This window comes from Gopherus evgoodei, chromosome 14, assembly GCF_007399415.2.
Source record: "Gopherus evgoodei ecotype Sinaloan lineage chromosome 14, rGopEvg1_v1.p, whole genome shotgun sequence".
Lineage (NCBI taxonomy): Eukaryota > Metazoa > Chordata > Testudines > Testudinidae > Gopherus > Gopherus evgoodei.
In genome coordinates this window covers 8,606,809-8,626,223 of record NC_044335.1, presented here as the reverse complement: position 1 = coordinate 8,626,223, position 19,415 = coordinate 8,606,809, and the positions used below count along the sequence as shown (strand labels likewise).

Below are 19,415 nucleotides of genomic sequence, written 5' to 3'. Positions count from 1 at the left end.
GCAATTTATCTTCAGAGCAGGACTGGGCAATCAGGATGACTGCACAAAGTTTAGGACAGAGGCAGGAAGGGGACCAGAATTAGCATTCAGTACAGATTAAGCAGATATCGCTGTAGAAGCCTTCACAAAACAGAATAATCCACAACACAGACCGCCCCTCTTCCTATACTTCTAGTTACGTTCACTAAGGGCTTGTCTACATCACAAAGTTGCAGCGCTGGTGAGGGGGTTACAGCGCTGCAACTTAGGAGGTGTACACATCTGCAGGGCATCACCAGCGCTGCAACTCCCTGTTTGCAGTGCTGGCCGTACTCCCGTTTTGTCTCGGGTGTAGAGGATCCAGAGCTGGTAATCAAGTGTAGACACTTACCAGTGCTTTTCTTGACCTCCGTGGAATAAGTAGGTATCCCAGCATACCTGAGGAAGCCTCTGGTAATCAAGCAGGTCTCCTTCCCCGGTTTGCTCTCGCGTTCCCCGAACCCCCGAGCAAGCAGGTCTCCTTCCCTGCGGTTTGCAGGGGGGTTCGGGGAACGCGAGAGCAAACCGCGGCGAAGCTGGTCTCCTTCCCCGGTTTGCTCTCGCGTTCCCCGAACCCCCGTGCAAGCAGGTCTCCTTCCCTGCGGTTTGCTCTCGCGTTCCCCGAACCCCCGAGCAAGCAGGTCTCCTTCCCTGCGGTTTGCTCTCGCGTTCCCCGAACCCCCGAGCAAGCAGGTCTCCTTCCCTGCGGTTTGCAGGGGGGGATCGGGGAATGCGAGAGCAAACCGCGGCGAAGCTGGTCTCCTTCCCCGGTTTGCTTTCGCGTTCCCCGAACCCCTGTGCAAGCAGGTCTCCTTCCCTGCGGTTTGCAGGGGGGTTTGGGGAACGCGAGAGCAAACCGCGGCGAAGCTGGTCTCCTTCCCTGGTTTGCTCTCGCATTCCCCGAACCCCCGTGCAAGCAGGTCTCCTTCCCTGCGGTTTGCTCTCGCGTTCCCCGAATCCCCAAGCAAGCAGGTCTCCTTTCCTGCGGTTTGCAGGGGGGTTTGGGGAACGCGAGAGCAAACCGCGGCGAAGCTGGTCTCCTTCCCTGGTTTGCTCTCGCATTCCCCGAACCCCCGTGCAAGCAGGTCTCCTTCCCTGCGGTTTGCTCTCGCGTTCCCCGAATCCCCAAGCAAGCAGGTCTCCTTTCCTGCGGTTTGCAGGGGGGTTCGGGGAACGCGAGAGCAAACCGCGGCGAAGCTAGTCTCCTTCCCGGGTTTGCTCTCGCGTTCCCCGAACCCCCGTGCAAGTAGGTCTCCTTCCCTGCGGTTTGCTCTCGCGTTCCCCGAACCCCCGAGCAAGCAGGTCTCCTTCCCTGCGGTTTGCAGGGGGGTTCGGGGAACGCGAGAGCAAACCGCGGCGAAGCTGGTCTCCTTCCCCGGTTTGCTCTCGCGTTCCCCGAACCCCCCTTGAAGCCGCCCAACAGCGCTGCAGTGTGGCCACATCTAACACCACTTGCAGCGCTGGTTGCTGTAAGTGTGGCCACTCTGCAGCGCTGGCCCTATACAGCTGTACTAATACAGCTGTAACAATCAGCGCTGCAAAATTGTAGATGTAGACATACCCTAAGTCTGGTACTAAAATGCAGGGTGACCACAGGGACGGTCTGAAGACAGGTAATGAGGTTGTAAAACCCGGCAATGGTATAGGACAGCCTTTCAACAGAATTATGGCTGCCTTCTCTCCTAAATCACTGATTCAAGTCCCAATTGGGGTCTGCAGGGAGCAAAAGTTACCACCACCCAGGGGCTTGTCTGAAATGGCTTAGTGATCTCAGTCCAGTCCCCAGTGGAGAGGGGAACAAATCACAAAAACAACACTACAATCAACAGCTTTGCTGCCAGTTACCCCAAAAGAAATGCAGCCTAACCCCTCTACAGGGGATCCTTTCAGGTCAGGATTGTGGTTCACTGGCGGAGCAGTGTAAGGGTCGCTAGTAGCTCCCTTATGGACAAAGGACTTTACCTTCCAATGCTGCCAAATCCATTTACAGGAGCACTGAATTCCCACCAAGGACCAAAAGAGAGATTGCCCATAATGCCTGTAGAGGGAGATTTAATGCAAGGCCCCATCATGGGCTCCAAGAGGGACTGTGCTATGGATTCCTTCCTTAAGCACAAAGCTTTAGGAATGGGATTCTATGGCAGAGCTTTGGGGCCGACTGCAAAGCTTCCCGTACGTGGGGGCAGCGGAGTTTATTCATTCCATGTTTTCCAACCACCTAAACAGCTAGAGGGGGAGGGAGGGAAGAAGGGGAACCCAGCCCACAACAACCTACGTTGGCATTCATTAGCGCTGTCAGTCGTAGCTGGTTTCCAGGGTAACTGGTTGAAGCCCGGGCAGCAACGATCACATGAGCCGCCACAGGTGTTGTGTTGACAATCGCACTGCAGCCTGGAAAATGAAAGGTGAGTGAGCAGAGTAACTTCGAAGCCAGATCACTGAACGCTGAGGAGTCCACTGACGGCAGGACTTGGCTGGGGAAACAACAAGAGCTGGCCAGAAAACACAAATTTCTTCCCAGGAGAAAAAAAAAAATTCCCAACAATATGAAAAGTCTTGAACTGTGATAAAATGTTAAAATCACAAACATTTTACTGGGGAGTGATTTCAAGAACAATTCCACTTTGGGAGACCCACAGAGCAGCCTGGGCTCTCTGCATCTCCGGCCCCAGAGCTGGAGGAGAGGCAGGAAAGCAAAGAGGCAGGGTGTTCAGCATCTGCTGAGATCCTCCAGACAGAAAGTGAAACCAACAAGAGCTTTCCAGGCAGCCATCATTTCGATTTTCCCAGTGGAAAATGAAATTTTTTGCAAAACTGAAAATTTCCCACAGAAAATTTCAATTTTGAGAAAACACTTTATTCATCCTAGAAAAATTCCTGACCAGCCCTAGAAGTAACAGCACAAGAGGAGCTGGTTCAATCACCAAGTGAGAGAGCTTCTCTTCAGGCAGCATTCACAGATCAGGGCACAGATGCTTCTTTGTTCAAGTGTTCGGGTTTGGGAGGACAAGTGAGAATAGGTCATTTATGCCAGGCTATTGATGCCCAGGGCTCTCTGCAAACACACAGGACTAGGTCCCTGCCTGGAGGATCTTGCAAATTAGACAGGTACAATACAAATGAGCAACACTTTTCATTCAAGACAGCTTTTCAAAACAAATTAAAAAAGGCCTTTTTCAAAAACAAAAGTTTGTGTGTATTTTAAATTTACAGATTTCTAGACAAACACAAAACAGTCCCACCACCATCACATTTCTCTCTCTCATTTCCTTCCCTCCCCACCCATTTTGCCCTGAAGCGGGGGAGTCGGGAAGAGAGAAAGAAGGGAAGAGAAACAAAACACAAACATTTTTTCAATTAAAAAAAAAACAGAAAATCCCAAATATTTAAATAAACTGAAAAAAAAATCACAATTTGTTCACAAAACAGCCCCTTTTCTCACCCATGACTACAAATGACTGAGGTGAAATACGGCAGCAGGGAGCAGATAGCGCGTATGACAGGGATACAGAGCTGGAAGGCTGAGTTAAAGAATTAACAGAGGGATCTGAAATTGGCCTGAGTGAGGTTTCTTGATGCCTGGGGAGTAGAAACTTGTCCCCCAGAGCGTAAGGGGCAAAATGATAAAAACTAAAGCATAAAGTCAGGAGTAGGGGAGACACGTGCATCATAAGAAGAGAGGTACACATACTGGGTGAGCAGCTTGAAATTAAAGCAGCATCTTTCAGTCTTAGAGACTGACCGCCGATGCGAAGAAATGCATTGCCTGTTTTCAGTAGCTAGTGTAAGTAGTTTTGCGCTGACTAGACAAGCAGCCCAGGAGGCGCCAGGCAAGAATTCTCACTAGGCAAGTGAGGAATCTTGTCCCACTGCACCGCAGCGGTAACTCATTCTGCAGTGACATCACCGCAGAAACTTTCACTTAACCGAATATTATAGCTTTCTGTTGTTTTAGACTGTTGGTAACACGGTGTGTTCTCGCTTTTATCTGTACAATTACTCAGTTTCCCTCCGGGCATGTCTGCCACTCCCACCTCTCACTCCCCCAAAGCTCTTCCATTCAAAGCTAGGTGTTTAACAAGAAATATAATTTCTAATTACACTGGAAACAAAGCAGTGATACAAAAATCCGATTCCGATATACATGATATACACGATATGCCATATTCTTTCACTGGGCTACTAGAGCTGTGCTGTTGCCTTGCCTATCCATTTTTTTTAAGATGTCCAGGCTGGGATGGTCATATGGGACAACTGAACCCATTCAGATACAGTAAGAAAACTACTTGAAACTTTGGCCAAAACACAAGCAAAACCTTTCGGAGGAGAGCTGAAGAAGTTTGCGTAAGTGAGGCCGTTTGACTTACTGGATATACCACTGACTGAAACCCGGCAGACCAGAGTTCAATTCCTAGCCTGGTCTGCTGGCCCATCTTGGGCAGGTCCTGGCCTACCTCTGTGCCTCAGTTTCCTCACCTGTAAAATGGGGATAATGTGCTCCCATTTGTAAAACACTTTGTGACCTACTAATTAAAACTGCTATACGAGCTAGGTATTATTATTATAGCAGGGTGATTTAGCAGAAAAAAATACAGCAAGTCAAGGTGGTCTTCTCCTTGAGGAATCATGTCTATAACAAGCAAGCAACATAAGAAGAGTTCCCAGCTTGGAATTCAACCCTGTCCCAAGACTCTGGATGTTGGAGCCTGACCTTCTATGGTGATCCCTAAGCACATGTACAAGGGGAGCCAAAAGCTGAGCTGAAGTTAACTCCTTGTGTACTGGTAGTGCCCCAGCACCCTGTCACTTACCATTCTACTTCTCTCCCATGTTCCACATGATCAGAAGTGGGAGGGCTGAAATTCCAAGCGTTCTGGACGTTTTGCAGCCTGCACCTTGCAGAAAGAAGTGCTGGAAATCTCACCAGGAAGCCTGTTCTTATGAGCGTTTGTAGACTCAGGAGCGAGATCAGATAAATTCCCCAATTTTCTGGTGCTTTTCTACAATGAACCAACCCCCAAACTCCAAACCTTCTGCCCATCGCCTATGACTTGCTTAAAAGAAAACATGATTTGTTACATGTGTTCGGGTCGGACCTAGAGGCCCCAATCTCCCCACTGTGGTAGGAGCTATTCAAAACACACACAAGGAAAATGTGATCCCTGTGTGAAAGAGTTTGCATAACCTGGTTGGTGGGTTGCAATATTGCATCCCCCTCTGTGCCCAAAATCTACTTTAGCCCCAGCCACAGAGCCCGGTTCTTTAGTTTAAGCTGTAGAGACTTGCGCCTATAGGTCTACATGTCCCTAGTTCAACTCCCGACTCAGCCAAGATGGGGTCCCTTGGCCATAAAACACACAGTTCAGAGTAAGAACTAGATATATTTAGCCCTGCTGTTTAAGGATGTCAAAGCCTTCACTTGTCTCTGCAGCTCAGCAGCATCTCGGGCAGACTGTGCTCTGCTAATGAATTATGGACAAATGGACTTGAGTTATAATATTTACATACTTCACTGATCAAGAATATACCAAGGAGGAGAGGGTGGTGGGGGGTGTGCTCCCATCACACATGTATTTCCTGGTTATTCTGCCACGATATAAAACCACAGCCTTTCCCCTGGGGGTGACATTACCAAAGGGGAGTCTGAGCCATTAACAGCACTGCAGCTGCAGCAGGATGCAGTCTGAAACCCTCAAGTGTGGGTGCATCTGGATTTGGCTGGAGCCCAGGTAATTAAAACGGTCAGGAGCCCTGATTGCTGCAGGGAACTCTACTGACCCTGGGGGTGCCAAGGGAGAGCCAGTCAACTGAAGGAACCTATGCTCAGCCCGAACAAAGCTGCCACCACACAATGGTGACCTCTCTTCTGAAATCAGCCTAGGACAGAACAGACTATCCTTCAGAACCTCCCGATAGTAGCAACACCTATACAATTCATCCCCTGGCACAATCATTTTCTGACTGACCAGGTCTCCCAAAGACTAATGAATTTTGCTGGCTATCCTATAGGAGCCAGATGGGACGCCCTTCAGATGGCTCACTGTCCCCCATCCCTCCCCCACCCCACACACACACTTCAATGCTTAGGCATCCGTGACAGGGGGCAGGGACCCGAAAGGAAACAGTTGATCTTATCAGACAGATACAGACAATACTAGGGGTCCTTCTGAAGTCATTTCAAAAAGACTATCTGCCATTGTAAATGAGCAGCTGCTCTCTGATCCTGGCCTAGTATCTGCTTGTTAGTGGGGAATCCCTGCCTGATTCTTTGTCTGTGTGCCTGGCCCACTCTGAAGCACATCAGAGCCCTAGAGATGCTTATCTTTTCTCTCTTGTCTTCTGTCAGGTGAAGGGACTATTTCTGACCCCTCTGCATTCCAGCACGTGGAAGGAGAAAATCACCCTCAGTCAGAGGAACTTCCCTAATGCAGTTTAATTCCATTGGTACGAGCCTTTGGGCTTCAGCTGGGTCCCTCTGAAGCCAATTGGGAGTGTAGTAAGTGAAGGCCCTGATAAAGGCCCAGTATGAGGCCTGAGGCCTGAACTAAAGTAATGGTCAAGACTTAGCTAAAAAGCAAAGTCAGGCTGTGAGCTGAAAGCCGGCTCAGTTCACAGAAGCTGGCACGGAAAGGGCTGATGCTGCATAAACATATATTCACCTAGCATACTGAAGTATAAACATGGTACCAGAACACCTTATACTGGACCATTCCACAGATAAGAAAGAACAGGCCAACCCATCCGAAGGACAGAGGCAAAAGGGTAAAATGATGGATAGAGTTGTTTTGATCGGACCAAGTTGTACAAGGTGAGAGGCGGCCCCTTACTACGTAAAGGGGTTGCACCTCAACACGTCAGGAGTGATGTGTAACTTGTTTGTACCTGTGTATAAGAATGTCTCCCTGGGGCGGTGTCTGGGTCCGGCCTAGGGGGCAGTGGAAAGTCCCACCACTGACTGAGCCGAGTCCATTTTCAAGAGGCACTTTCTCATAGTACGCCCGGTAGACTAAGTAATCTACGGGGAACTGCAATTGTGTCCATAAGGCAATAAACCTGGCCGACGTGCCTTGCACCTTACTAGACTCTGTGGTCATTGGGGGTTCCCATTGGGTCTGCTGCATCAGCTATCTGCAGAGCTGGGACAGCACACGGGGTGAGCAGACGCATGCAGCCGAGTGATACCAACAAGGAAAGAGCAGAGCACCACACTGGTAGCATCTGACAACACCTCTGACAACAGGGAGTTTTGCCATTGACTTCAATAAGGGCAGGATCAGAACCCTTGGGAAGAAAGGGAACTGTACCTTCACTCTCCCACACTCCATCCGCACTAAATCCAAGCCCTGTGAAAAACACACTGCTCAGACATTTGTGCAGTGCCAATCTGTGAGGAGGAAGCAGCTATCCCTGCATCTTGGGACTTTGACGAAAACCCACGTACGCTAGATAAACAATGTCATCTACTCCCATGTATAGACCAGCAATTGGCGTCAGAGACATACCTCATCACACCTGGGAGCTTTGCCAAGCTCTTTAACCCAACTTCACTTTTGAATTTCTGGGGGCCACGCAAGCATGTGGCAGGTATGGTGGAGACAAGGCCCCAAATATGCCCACTGGGAAAGGGGGGGCATTAGCAACCAAGACAGGCCCACTTTCACATCTGAGGGTGCGAGATGGGAACCAGAAGAAAACTGAAGAGCATGTGAGCATTCAGGCAGCACAGCTGCCTAATGGTGCAAATGGAACAGCCGCCTTACAAGGGGTTGAAACACTTGCTAACTACCAAGCTAAGAGACTTAGAGCCTGATCCGATTCCCACTCAACTCCCGCAGGGATTTCAGTGGACGCTGGACCAGGCCCTACCACCCCTGTTTTGCATGATGCACTATGTGCAGGCATGGGTGATATGAGCTTCCCACATACAGCGTCTCAATCGTCACCTACAGCTCCCCAAACGCACCCGTGTCTCTGCTGAATCTTTCCAGAACGAACATTTCCCATCATGCCTTGTGCTAAAACCACTAGACTGTCCCACCTAGCAAACTCAGTCTACAGGATTTCTGCAGACTGACAGAAGTGCACAATTCTTCCCTCCAAACCCTCTTGAAAACTGACAGCTTGCATTTCAATCACAGACTGCCTTTCTGCCAAACAGCTGGCAAAAGCCAACAAAATGCCACATCCTAACAATATGACTTTATATTGCCATCTTATCTGGAGGAAACTGACACTTACCATTTACTATACTGAATCCAGGTATATTTAATCCTATCTCAGCATGGGGGGAGGAACTGAAGTCCCTTCCAGCCCTATATTTTCTATGATTATTTATATTGTGGTGATGCTTTGAACCCTCAGTCACAGACCAGACGCCGTTGTGCTGGGTGCTGTACAAATGCAGAACAAAGGACAATCCTTGCCCCAGAGGGTTTGTAATCAAAGTGTGCCTTGATTCCACCCCCCTCAGAACACAAGACGGTCAGGAGTCTAATGGGAGCAGAGAACAGTTCCCCTAACTAAGCGGAACGGTCTCGGATTTCATGCGGGAGATTTACGAGTCTGATAGATGTCACAGTGATCCTCACCGGACAGCATCGAAGAGTGGTTTTCACGAGACGTTTGGATATTCCAACCAGTTGGGAAATCAACACAACCTGTCCGGACAGCTGCCTCCTAACGTTCAGCACAGTAAATGCTGAGATACCATCAGGATTTTAATTCAGCCAGAACAAAAGAAAATTCCAGACTTCCCTCCATTTGTATCTTCTTGTCTTGCTGTTGTCAAAGCCCAGGCATTTGAAGATGTAGGACACGTGGTGTCAGATATGCCGTGCTTCCCAGCCAGGAGGGTTACACACAGATTTATGAGGGAACGATGAGGCCCTGACAGCTGCCACAGATGACACGATAACCCCGTCGGGCTCAAAGCCCACTGCTGCATCTGCTGACAGCCTCACCATCCTCCCCTCATGCAATGTCAAGCTAGGTATTTCAGTGCACCAGCTCCATGTCTTCATGCCACAGAGACGTTGTATCATTGGGCCTAATCATCTCTGCATACCCGCTCCGCTGGGAGGCTACAAACTGCTGCTGTCAAAGCCTTTTGACAATGGGAGTATTCCTCCACGGAAAATTCAAATTAACCCCAATCTCTCCAACCACCCAACTGAACTCCCATGGAGCTGAGGCAAGGCAAGAAAGAGGAGCTCGCTTCCCATCTCTTCTTTGCGCTTGCAGTTCTGACCATGTCTTCCTCCCTGGAAGCTAAACCATGCTAGAATTACTGCTGAATTACAGCTGGCTGCCTCTCCCGCCGTGCTTCCAGTGCCGTCTTTATATTGTCTAGTTTGCTATCAGTTTCCAGTGGTTCCATTTTGTGTTCTTCCGTTTACACAGTGTCTGTTGTCCAGACATATCCCAAAGGGCCCTGCATTTGTTACTTGCCAACTATACAAAGAACACAACTAGGAAACACTTCCTGCACTAGGCAAGAGCAGCCAACTTGGGTGAAATGTGGCAGCTGTTTACACAGCATGCTGCAACGCTACCCAGCTGTTTGGGACAAGGAGCGAAGACAATAAATGCATCCAAATGAAACCAAAGTGGGGATTCTGGAAATGAGACTGGAATAATGAACAGAGCTGGTGTTTGGCCCGGATCCAACAAGTCTGTCCTCCCCTTATTTTATCCTCCTCTCGGGAGCATCCCCAGCTATATAGTTACACAGACCAAGGTCGCTCTATGCTAAGTAACCACTCTGCACTGGTGAATCTGCTTTATTTTGCAGCACTGATAGAAGACAATACATACATCTAGCAACACCTGGTTTTCAAACAAAATCAATAAATTATCCAGTTCACATCTTTACTGAACTATTAGTTAGGAGAGAGATGAGTTCCCCAACGCAGACTTGCTTTTCGATACCTCCTTTGTTTTAATTTTTAGCGGATTTTAACCTTGGCTGGGACCTGATGGAATTTCACTTTACAAGGTCCAAAAACATTACATGATACGTATGAGAAAAACTCAAGCTTCATCAGGTCCAGCTGAATCTACCCAGCCCATTCATGAAAGCAACACAGGCTGCAAACAGATGGCTAAGACTCAATGCTTTCATGATTATCAAAAACTATGTGGAGTTTCTAGCTGGAGACGCAGACAAGGAGGATCCTGCAGGCCAGAAATGTAACAGCTTGCAGTTCCTGCTCGTGTGTAAAGACTGGTCATTTACGCCTTCATATCAATTTTATTATTATAAATTAAAAAAAAAACACAACAGCCTAGCCAGTGCTCCCTATCTGTGTGGCCAGGCAGTGAGCCCCACTGCCATGAGCTGTCCCACTGATTTTATGAGACAAACATGGAGTCAAGCATTTCTCAGTGTGCATCAAAAGAGTTGCTGCTGGGCTCTTAGCGAATTTTCCATTCATGAAAGATACTTGGCAAGATGAATGGACGGGTGGTTGCGTGGATAAGGCCCTGGTCTGGAATCACAGAGACATGGGAGTCAATTCCCAGCTTGACCACAATTTTCCTGTGTGAGCTAGGGAAAGACCTTTGGTCTCCCCGCCCCTCCGTTTCCCATCAGCACAATCCCCATCTCACTGGTGTGTTGTGAGGATAAATGTATGAAAAGCTGTTTAGCACATGCATATTATAGCAATGAGGGCCACGCACGTTCCAAGATATAATGAAGGCCTCGGCATTGTGTCTGCTCAGCTACCTACATGACCCCAGCAAAGGGCTCTGAGCCTAACGGGGAGAGACCAAAGTGAGGTACAGCTCAGTCCTCAGCCACTCTGCTAAGGCTGCTGAACTGGGGTGCCCAGAGTGATGCCACTGGTTTGCGCAACGGATCTCAATCTGCTAGGAACTGGACTTCACCCACTGAAGTTGCCCATAGGGGCATGTTTCTTAATCTCTTTTTAGTGAAGGTTTTTCTTTAAATTAAAGCAATAGTCTCCAGCTCCTCCCCCGCTAGCCCACACACGTTCCTTACTCAATTTGCACTTCGAGGCCTTGCTTTATAGCTTGGTCCCCCCCCTCCTCCTTTGACAATGGAATGTTTTGTTTAAACAAGGACCTTACATATTCCCTGCAAAACTGGAGAGCTTTGCCTTCCACCTACAATTTGGATCCAAATGATGTTTTGTCTGCTGCAACCTAACTAAGTGAATCTCTGATGTTTATGTCTAAACATCAGGTGTCAAGGATTTATTTAATTGTGCTATTTCGACACAAGTAACCTGCCAACATGAGGACTGGGTTGGAGTTTTTTGGATTTGGTTTTTTTTTAATGTTCTTAATCTTGTACTTTTGCCTTCTTCTGTAATGAGGTAGATTGTTTGTTATACCCAACTAGGCAATAGACAGCTGTGCAAAAGAGACAGACACAGGAGAGAGATCATTTTTGGGATGAGTACAAAAAAAATAAAATAAAATGAATCAACCACAACAACAGATGGCGTGGCAAGATTTTAGCATCGCCACTAAAGAGGGGTGTGTGAAAACATTCTGCAAAGACGAGTAAGAGGGCAGAGGACAGAACTTTTGGTTCAAGCTAATTTCCCACAGATTATGGAGACAGCTATACTAGTGCTTTCTCTGAAGACAGCCTCTTATCCCACCAGTGTGTCAAACAATCTGGACAAGACATGTTCTCCTGTGTCATCTCTAGGACCCAATTCAGGAAAGCACTTGTTAAGTTAAAGTTAAGTATGTGCTTATGTTTTTTCCTGAATTAAAGACCCAAAATGTAAGGCTGAGAATGTTTAAAAAAGGCTTCTCCCTAGTCTCCTCATATGCATCCCACAAAAACTGTTTGTGCATTTGTAGAACAGAAATCCACAGCTCTAGGGCAGGATTCTCAAACTGAGGGTTGTGAGGTTATCACAGGCTGTTAGCCTCCACCCCCAAATCCCACTTCACCTCCAGCATTTATAATAATGTTAAATATTTTAAAATGTATTTTAATTTATATGGGGGGTGGGTCACATTCAGAGGCTTGCTGTGTGAAAGGGGTCACCAATACAAAAGTTTGAGAATCGCTGCTCTAGGGGACATCACTGAGAGATCCAACACCCTGGCTTGTCTCCAAGTAGCAGAAATTTCCCTGTGGCGGTGGGTCCACAGAAGCCTTCTCAGGTGTCTGCAGAATCAAACATTTCGAAAACCAGACAGTGGAGTCTAGCTAAGGGATATGGATCCACTAATAATCTCTCTCTCGAATGACTCATCTGCATGCAATTGCAGAACCACTACCCTATCACACAGGAGAACGAGAAAGCTACTGGCATATCGCACAGTGACTGATCCATGGTATAAGGTTATCTCAGGACATTTGTGACAGAAGTGATATTGGAACACAGGTCTCTTGGCTCCCAATCCAGTTCCTTAATCGCAGAAGCCATCCTTCCTTCCTAGCACAGTCAGTTTTAATATCTCGACACAAACAGTGGAATTATGGAATTTTAAAATCATACCTATAGGGGTCAGTAGGGTCTTTAGCATCACAGACGTCCGCATGGCCATGGCAGACGCAGCGCCCTCCAATGCTGATATCTTTGATGCTGTAGTAATACTAGGAGAGCATGGAAAGAGTTGGCCTTAGGATCATTAGGCAGAAGCCACACTGGTGCTTTCACCCTCCCACATTTCACTCACACTGGCAAATTACATTGCATGTTCTCAGACTCCTGGCCAACATTTCCCTGGGCTGCAGTAACACCTGTTAGTGATCACAGAGCTAATTAACAACAGGCTGGGGCTCCCACCACAGCCAAGAAACCAGGTGCAGCTCCAGCAAATGTTCTGGATTTTTATTTTGTTGGCAGTGAGACTCTTGAGAATAGTTTTTCCTCTGGCCAGATTTCCTGCTCTAGCCATTGGCATGCACCACTCAGGACTGGGTTCAGCCAGCATCATCATCAGATACAGCTGCCGAAGGATGACAGCTTGGATGGAGAGCAAGTCTACAGAGGGAAATCTCAGAAGAAAGAGCTAGCTTGTGGCCTCAGTGGGCCCAGGGACCTCTTTCCCAGTCACTCGCAAACAAGTGGAAGTGACCCACTGAGACTTCTCTCCATTCAGACAAAGCGTTTCTAAGAGACTGTAAAAGGAGAACTTACAAAGATCTGCCTTTTGGACAACACTGGCAAAATACTTTCCCCATTGTGCTGAATCCTACTCAGCAGCCCTCAACAAGAAACCTCGACTCAAGGCACTGACTTGTTACCAGAGCCGCACGCTCTACATCACAAATGGACTATTTTCCAAGGCACATGGTACCAAACCTACTCCTCCCTCATTAGCATCTTGAAGCATCTCACCCTCCTGGTCACGGTTGGGTCCCTTAGGGCTTTGCCCATCAGGTGCCCAAGCAGCGTGTTGGTCTGCAGGAAGCGCAGTCTGATGTTAGTGGCTTTGGTGAAATTCCGCAGGAGAGGTGAATACGAGAAGTTCATGGCTCCCGGGCGCCCGTTTACCAGCGAGACGACAATCTGCGGATGTAGAAGGAGAAACACACAGCGCAAACCTTCAGGTGGACAGAAAATTAATGCCTCCCTTTGCCAACCACAAACTCTTTCCAACTCCAGCAAATTGAATCAACTCTCTACAAGTTTTGTTTCCAAAAATGGCTAATATTCAACTGCGGTCCATGGGACACAACTTGCAAAAGGGAGCCACTTCTGAAGAGCATTTACCAGTGTCCAGAAAACCATACAAATGATACCACCCTCTTAGCCCCTTCTATCCCAACCCCCTATCAGCTGCCCGCCAAAATATCCTACCCCAAGCACAGTTTTGACCACAGAAAGAGAGAGGTGCCAGAGAGTCTATGAAGTCCACTAGGGACTTGGCTAACACTACAGATTTTACATGAAAGCTGCTCAGATACTATAGTGATGTGCAGCAGCATAAAACAAACAGATCCTCTCCCCTTCAACCCAATCTTATGTCCAAACTAATAAGTAGATGTTAAATACAGCATAAACCATTAAGCCCAGGCTTTGACAATGGCCAGGTCAGCATTTGTATGGAAGATGGTTCTCTCCCTCTAAACTCAGACCCATTTATGGTCAGTACTTCTGGAGGGTCCATTCCAGTGCAAGTAACTGCCCATATTCACTTAGGTTTTTCTGCTACAGCTCTTGGGCAGGAGAAAGACTTTAACTACAGCAGAGCAGATGTGAAATTGGAGAAATGTAGCAGAGCCTAAGCAAACACAGCTTCCAAGACATGCAGATACCTCCTGAGCCAAATTCTCTCATGGGGATTAACAAGATGCTCCCATAAAAACTTACCTGCCTTGTGGCCAGAGATCTCAAGTTTACATGTGAAAGGCCAGGGTTTTGTCAGCCACTCATTCCACTTTGCCTTTCTCTAAACTCTAGGTCTTTGCTGCCAAACTCAAAGTCCTTCAAGTGGACGGAACAGTGTGTTTTATAAACAAGAACGTCTGCGGTTTGCTGAACTCTTTGCATTTTGCTATGACCCTTGCTGGTTCAAGCAGTCTGGAGGTGGATACACAGAATATGGACAGCTGGACCAGATCCCCATGTGTACAGTAGAATTTGACAACAGGGTGCACCAGATTCCCTAGGCCACCACATCTCATAGCCATTTATCAACATTTACATGTGCTCTAAAGGAAACAGGCTACGAGTCATGCAGTTTCCCCCAGCACTAGGGAAGATGCATTATTATCCTCAGATGTCTGAAGCCAGCCTGGTGACCCATGCAGCAGAGAAAAGTCCAGCTCTGCTCATGATGTCAGGCTCCCTGGATTAGGTGGGTTAAATGCTTGCTTAGCCCATAGGAGGAAGAAGTGCCTAGCAGTACAGTACAGAGACAGTCAGCAACCAAGTCCCACCCAGTCCTCCTCCACCTGAGGAAAGACTGAGGAGCATCCTCTGAGATGCTTTCCCCACCCTACACAAGTGAAAGCGTTTCCAATGCCAGAAGAATACCTGGAGCTCCTCAGAGATCCTTCCGTTTATTTCAGCCACCTGATTCCTCCCCCAGCTCCTTTCCCACCCCGAGAAAGACAGCTCTTCAGGGAAATAAAGGCCTAGTGCAATACCTCACCTCTCCGTTTTCTAAAGGCACAATCCTGGAATATTCAGTGGTGCAGATGGTGTCATCATCCTTGGTAATACGTTTCACGGTATTCGGGCCAAACTTCTCGATACAGTCCCTCCTGGAAGCTGTTTACCAAAGAGAGACCAGAGCAATAAGGTAAGATGAGAGATATGGCCCAGATGATGTTTAAACCAACACTTCCTAATAAATGCTGGTGGGAGTTACCTCTACACAGAATGGGGACATGATTTGAGAACAAACTCTGAAGTCATGTCAAAAATCACCAGAGAAAAGTCCCATGACAGTGTATTCTAGACTCAGAGTTTCATGGTTTCATAGACTTTATGGTGAGAACCACCATTATGATTACCTAGTCTGACCACCTACATTACATAAGCCAGGGAAACTCACCAGTAATTTCTGCGTCAAGCCCATAACTTCTTTTTGAGCTACAGGAGTCTGTTTAAATCATGACTGGCTGTATTTCTAAAGACCAAGTGATGAAGAATCTGCTACATTCCTAGGTTAATTGTTCCAGTAGTTAATTACCCTCACTTAAAAATGTACATCTTATTTCTAGTCTGAATTGGTCTGGCTTCAGCTTCCAGCCATTGGACCGTGTCAGGTCTTTTTCTGCTAGATTAAAGAGCTGGTTACTAACAGAAAGCTCCTCCCCCTGTAGGTATTTGCAGGCTGGCATCAAGTCATGTCATAACCTTCTCTTGGATAAACTACATAGATCAAGCTTCTTAAGTCTCTCACTAGAAGGCATGTTCTCCAGACCTTAGATCATTCTTGTAGCTCTTTCATGAACCCTTTCCAATTTTTGACACCTTTTTGAAGCAAGGATGCCAGAACTGGGCACAGAGTTCCAGCAACAGTATCATCCTTGCCATATATAGAGGTAATACCACCTCCCTGCTACTACCTGATATTCCTCCTGCTCATGCATCCACAGACCATCTTTATACAATAATCCTGGAGTTCGTTTAAACACCAAGGAAATTGGCAGACAGTTTACAAAGGGGCATAACTAAGAAGAAAAATAAAGTATTTAGGATGAACAGAAAAATATAATGCAAAAATGTAACAATGAAACGACTAACATGTGGAACAGCCTGCCGAGGAAAATGGTGGAAGCCTCAATACTGCATACATTTCAAACAGGACTGTGCAAAGCACTAGACTATACTGTGAAGAGCAAAATGACGGCACACAGGTTTATTTTCCATTCCTAAATCTTGTGATTGTTGGTAAATAAACCAGAAAACTTAAATCTTGCAGAAAAACCCACATGGTGACATCAGTCCAGAGCTCCTGCCACTAAGTGGCAATGCAAGGCTGGCCAAAAGCTAGAGGACAATCATAGCTGGTCATTAACATCACTGGTCAGTTGCCGAGCACAGTCATGGAACGTGCTCTTGGAACAGAAGCCAACAGCCTTGCATAGGATTTACAGGAGCCAGGACACAACTCTAGGGTGCCAAGTGTTTCCCTGCAGTTGTAGAAGCGTAGAACCTCCCCCTGCGTGACTGAACAAGCACCTGCCACAGACTGGACAAGTCATGCATACATTCCTGAAGCTCTTCTGCCCTCGCGTCCCCTGGGGATGCTTGACATTCCATCATCTGCAGAGTACGTGGGAAGAGAGCCACATTGTTTACTGTTGCCATTAACAAGGAGGTCATTTCCTTGGACTCTCTTGGAATTAGTCACAAACCTGAATGCTCCGGTAGCAGAGACTCTGCCAACATGGACACTTACGGTCAGGCAGCTCATTAGATCTCAAACCAAGTAAGCTACAGGAGACATGTTCTACACAGTGACTACGGGCTGATTATGTCATCTTCCATTTACTATAAAACATCACATGACGCCACCCTCAAGGTAACCGCCTCCATAGAGGAAGAACCATGAAATTTTCTTGCCCATTCCTCTGAAGCATCCAACAGTAGCCAGTTTCAGAGGCAGAATGTTGGCCTAGAGGGGCCTTGGGTCTGGTCCGGTCTGACAGTTCCTCTGTTCATGGCAGGGTGGCCATTTGCACTTGACTAATCTGATAATATTTAAAAAAAAAAAAAAAAGCGACAAAAATTCTCACCCACATCTTTATCTTTTTCTCCACTCCTCCACCTAACACAATACTTCAACCAGCTATCATCACTATCTCTACTTCAGCTCATATCAACTATATCAACTTCAGCTTTGCGGTGCCCCCTGTGGCGTGGGGTCCCCAGGTAACTGCCCTGGTTGTTACCCCTTAACACCGACTTGGCTTTTACATGCAGGAAAACTGTTGCTGACACACAGCTGGGCCATGGAGTTTTTACAGCATGTTGCAGGGGACCTCAGAAAGAAAAAGGTTGAGAACCCCAGCCACAGAGTTCAGCAGAAAATGAGTATCTTTCTATAGACTTTTTTAATCATCCTGTAGAATTTCATACCAAATTTTGTCTCTCTCCTAGGGAACTGCACAGATTAGGTCAAAAATAAGCTTGTGGAAAGAATCTCAATTGCTACCGAATTCCATCAGGTTTAGAGTGTCAACCCTCTTACGTTCTACAGGAATTTTCCATGGGTTAGCAGCTTCTTCCATTGCTAGCAGCCGGAAGCACCCCAACTCCTCAGCAAAGGGAGATTTAGGCAGCACTTGATGCGAGAGGGAACAGGATATGGCCCTCGCTCCTGCAAGCTGGATGGGCAAGCGGGTGAGCACAGAGCTCCACTGACATCAAGACAGTAATAGTGGCTTGCTGTCACCTTTCACCCCTGGATTCAGGAGGTGCTAGGGGCTGATTTGGGGACGGAAAGGACTGCTCTAACTTACATCCTGACTGCAATGGACGCCAAAAGACCCTCTGACAACCCAGAGTGCAGAGCGGTGTGTCCACACCTTCCCTTTCCCAGGCAGGCCCTTGTGGGGAGTGTACAGGACTGCTTTGCCGCTGCTGCTGGGGAGATCAGGCTGGTTTCCAGCCCTTTTACACAGCCAGAGCAGCAGAAAGGGGCAAGCTGCAGCCCAGAATCAGGGCCCAGGTCTCTGAGGGTCGATCTACACTGCAGCTGGGAGTGAGCCTCCCAGCCTGGCTAGACAGACTTGCACTAGCAGGGCTCGAGCTAGCATGCTAAAAAAATAGCAGTGTGGACATTGGGGCTCCGGTGGAGACTCAGGCTAGCTGGGGGCAGCTGGTCGAGAGCCTGCACTGCTGGCCAAGCCGTAAGGCGCACACTGCTATTTTTAACAGTTCAGCTCGAGCCCCACTAGCCTGAGCCTGTGTGCCCGGGCTGGGAGCTGGCTCATCACTGCAGTGTAGACAGACCCTAAAATAAATGGCTGCTTTATCGACTTGTGCTGTGCAGCCTCTTCTGTGCAGGGAATTCTGTAACTACATGGGGGATGTGAGCAAAAAGCTCGCGTTACAGGCTAGGCTCCTGCTAGTTGCACTGGCTGCCACCATTGCATAACAGAGAGGCAGGCAGAGGCCTTTGAGGGGCTGGGGGGGAACTAAAGGAAAATGGCAGCTAGGAAAGAACGAGCAAAGTGAAAGACAGGGCAATTTGACAGGAGCATCTCCTCTGCTGTGCACAGCAAAGACAGGTGAATCAGCACTACAGAGTATTTACATAACTAGGACAAGCAAGGGAGGAAATTTCAGGCTGTTTTATCTACTACATTAAAAAAAACCTAGGATAAAGCTGCTTCTCCTCCGCTCTGAGAGGGAAACCCACGTACTGACCCGTAAATGCCAGGGCAGTGAGCCTTGCTAGGGAATCCCAGGAGAGGGAATCTGTGTACTTAGAAGCACCTTTCCTCACCAGGTTTGTGGATTGGTTTTAAACACCAGTTGTAGATCTTAGCTCACATCTTTCACCAGTTACTGCCAGTGCTCTCAGGAGAGGACAGCTGCTACCACTCCTGGTGACTTGGCTGAGCTGCATATGCATAGAATTGTTTCCCATGTACTCTCATAACTAGGGTTCTACCAAATTCACGGCCATGAAAAACACATCACGGACTGTGAAATCTGATGTTCCCCATGAAATCTGGCCTCCCCGAGAAATCTGGCTATTGTAGGGGAGAAGCAGGGCTAGTGCCACCCTGGCTGGGGGTTTCTACCATGCGCCAGGCTCCAGACGCTAGTCCTGGCTGGGTTGGGGAGGGACAGGACTCCCTCTTCCCCTGCACGAGCCAGGTCAGACCCACCTCCAGGAACCTCCCCCAGTTGCAGGAAGCTCTGCAACTGCTGGCTGGGAGCCCGGCTCTAAAGGCAGTGCTGCTGCCAGCAGCAGCACAAAAACCACACACACACACC

At 47.9% G+C, this 19,415-nt stretch overlaps 1 protein-coding gene across 1 annotated transcript in view; it reads right to left on the bottom strand.

Annotated features, from left to right (window-relative positions):
* The window catches only part of LAMA5 (laminin subunit alpha 5), a 176,169-nt gene that overhangs the window by 79,607 nt on the left and 77,147 nt on the right, over positions 1–19,415 (bottom strand). The window contains exons 4-7 of the mRNA XM_030533556.1: positions 15,109–15,227; positions 13,350–13,520; positions 12,504–12,601; positions 2,294–2,409 (exon numbers count right to left, since the gene is read on the bottom strand). Coding sequence (XP_030389416.1) covers positions 2,294–2,409; positions 12,504–12,601; positions 13,350–13,520; positions 15,109–15,227 — 504 coding nt within the window. The remainder of the gene's footprint in view (positions 1–2,293; positions 2,410–12,503; positions 12,602–13,349; positions 13,521–15,108; positions 15,228–19,415) is intronic.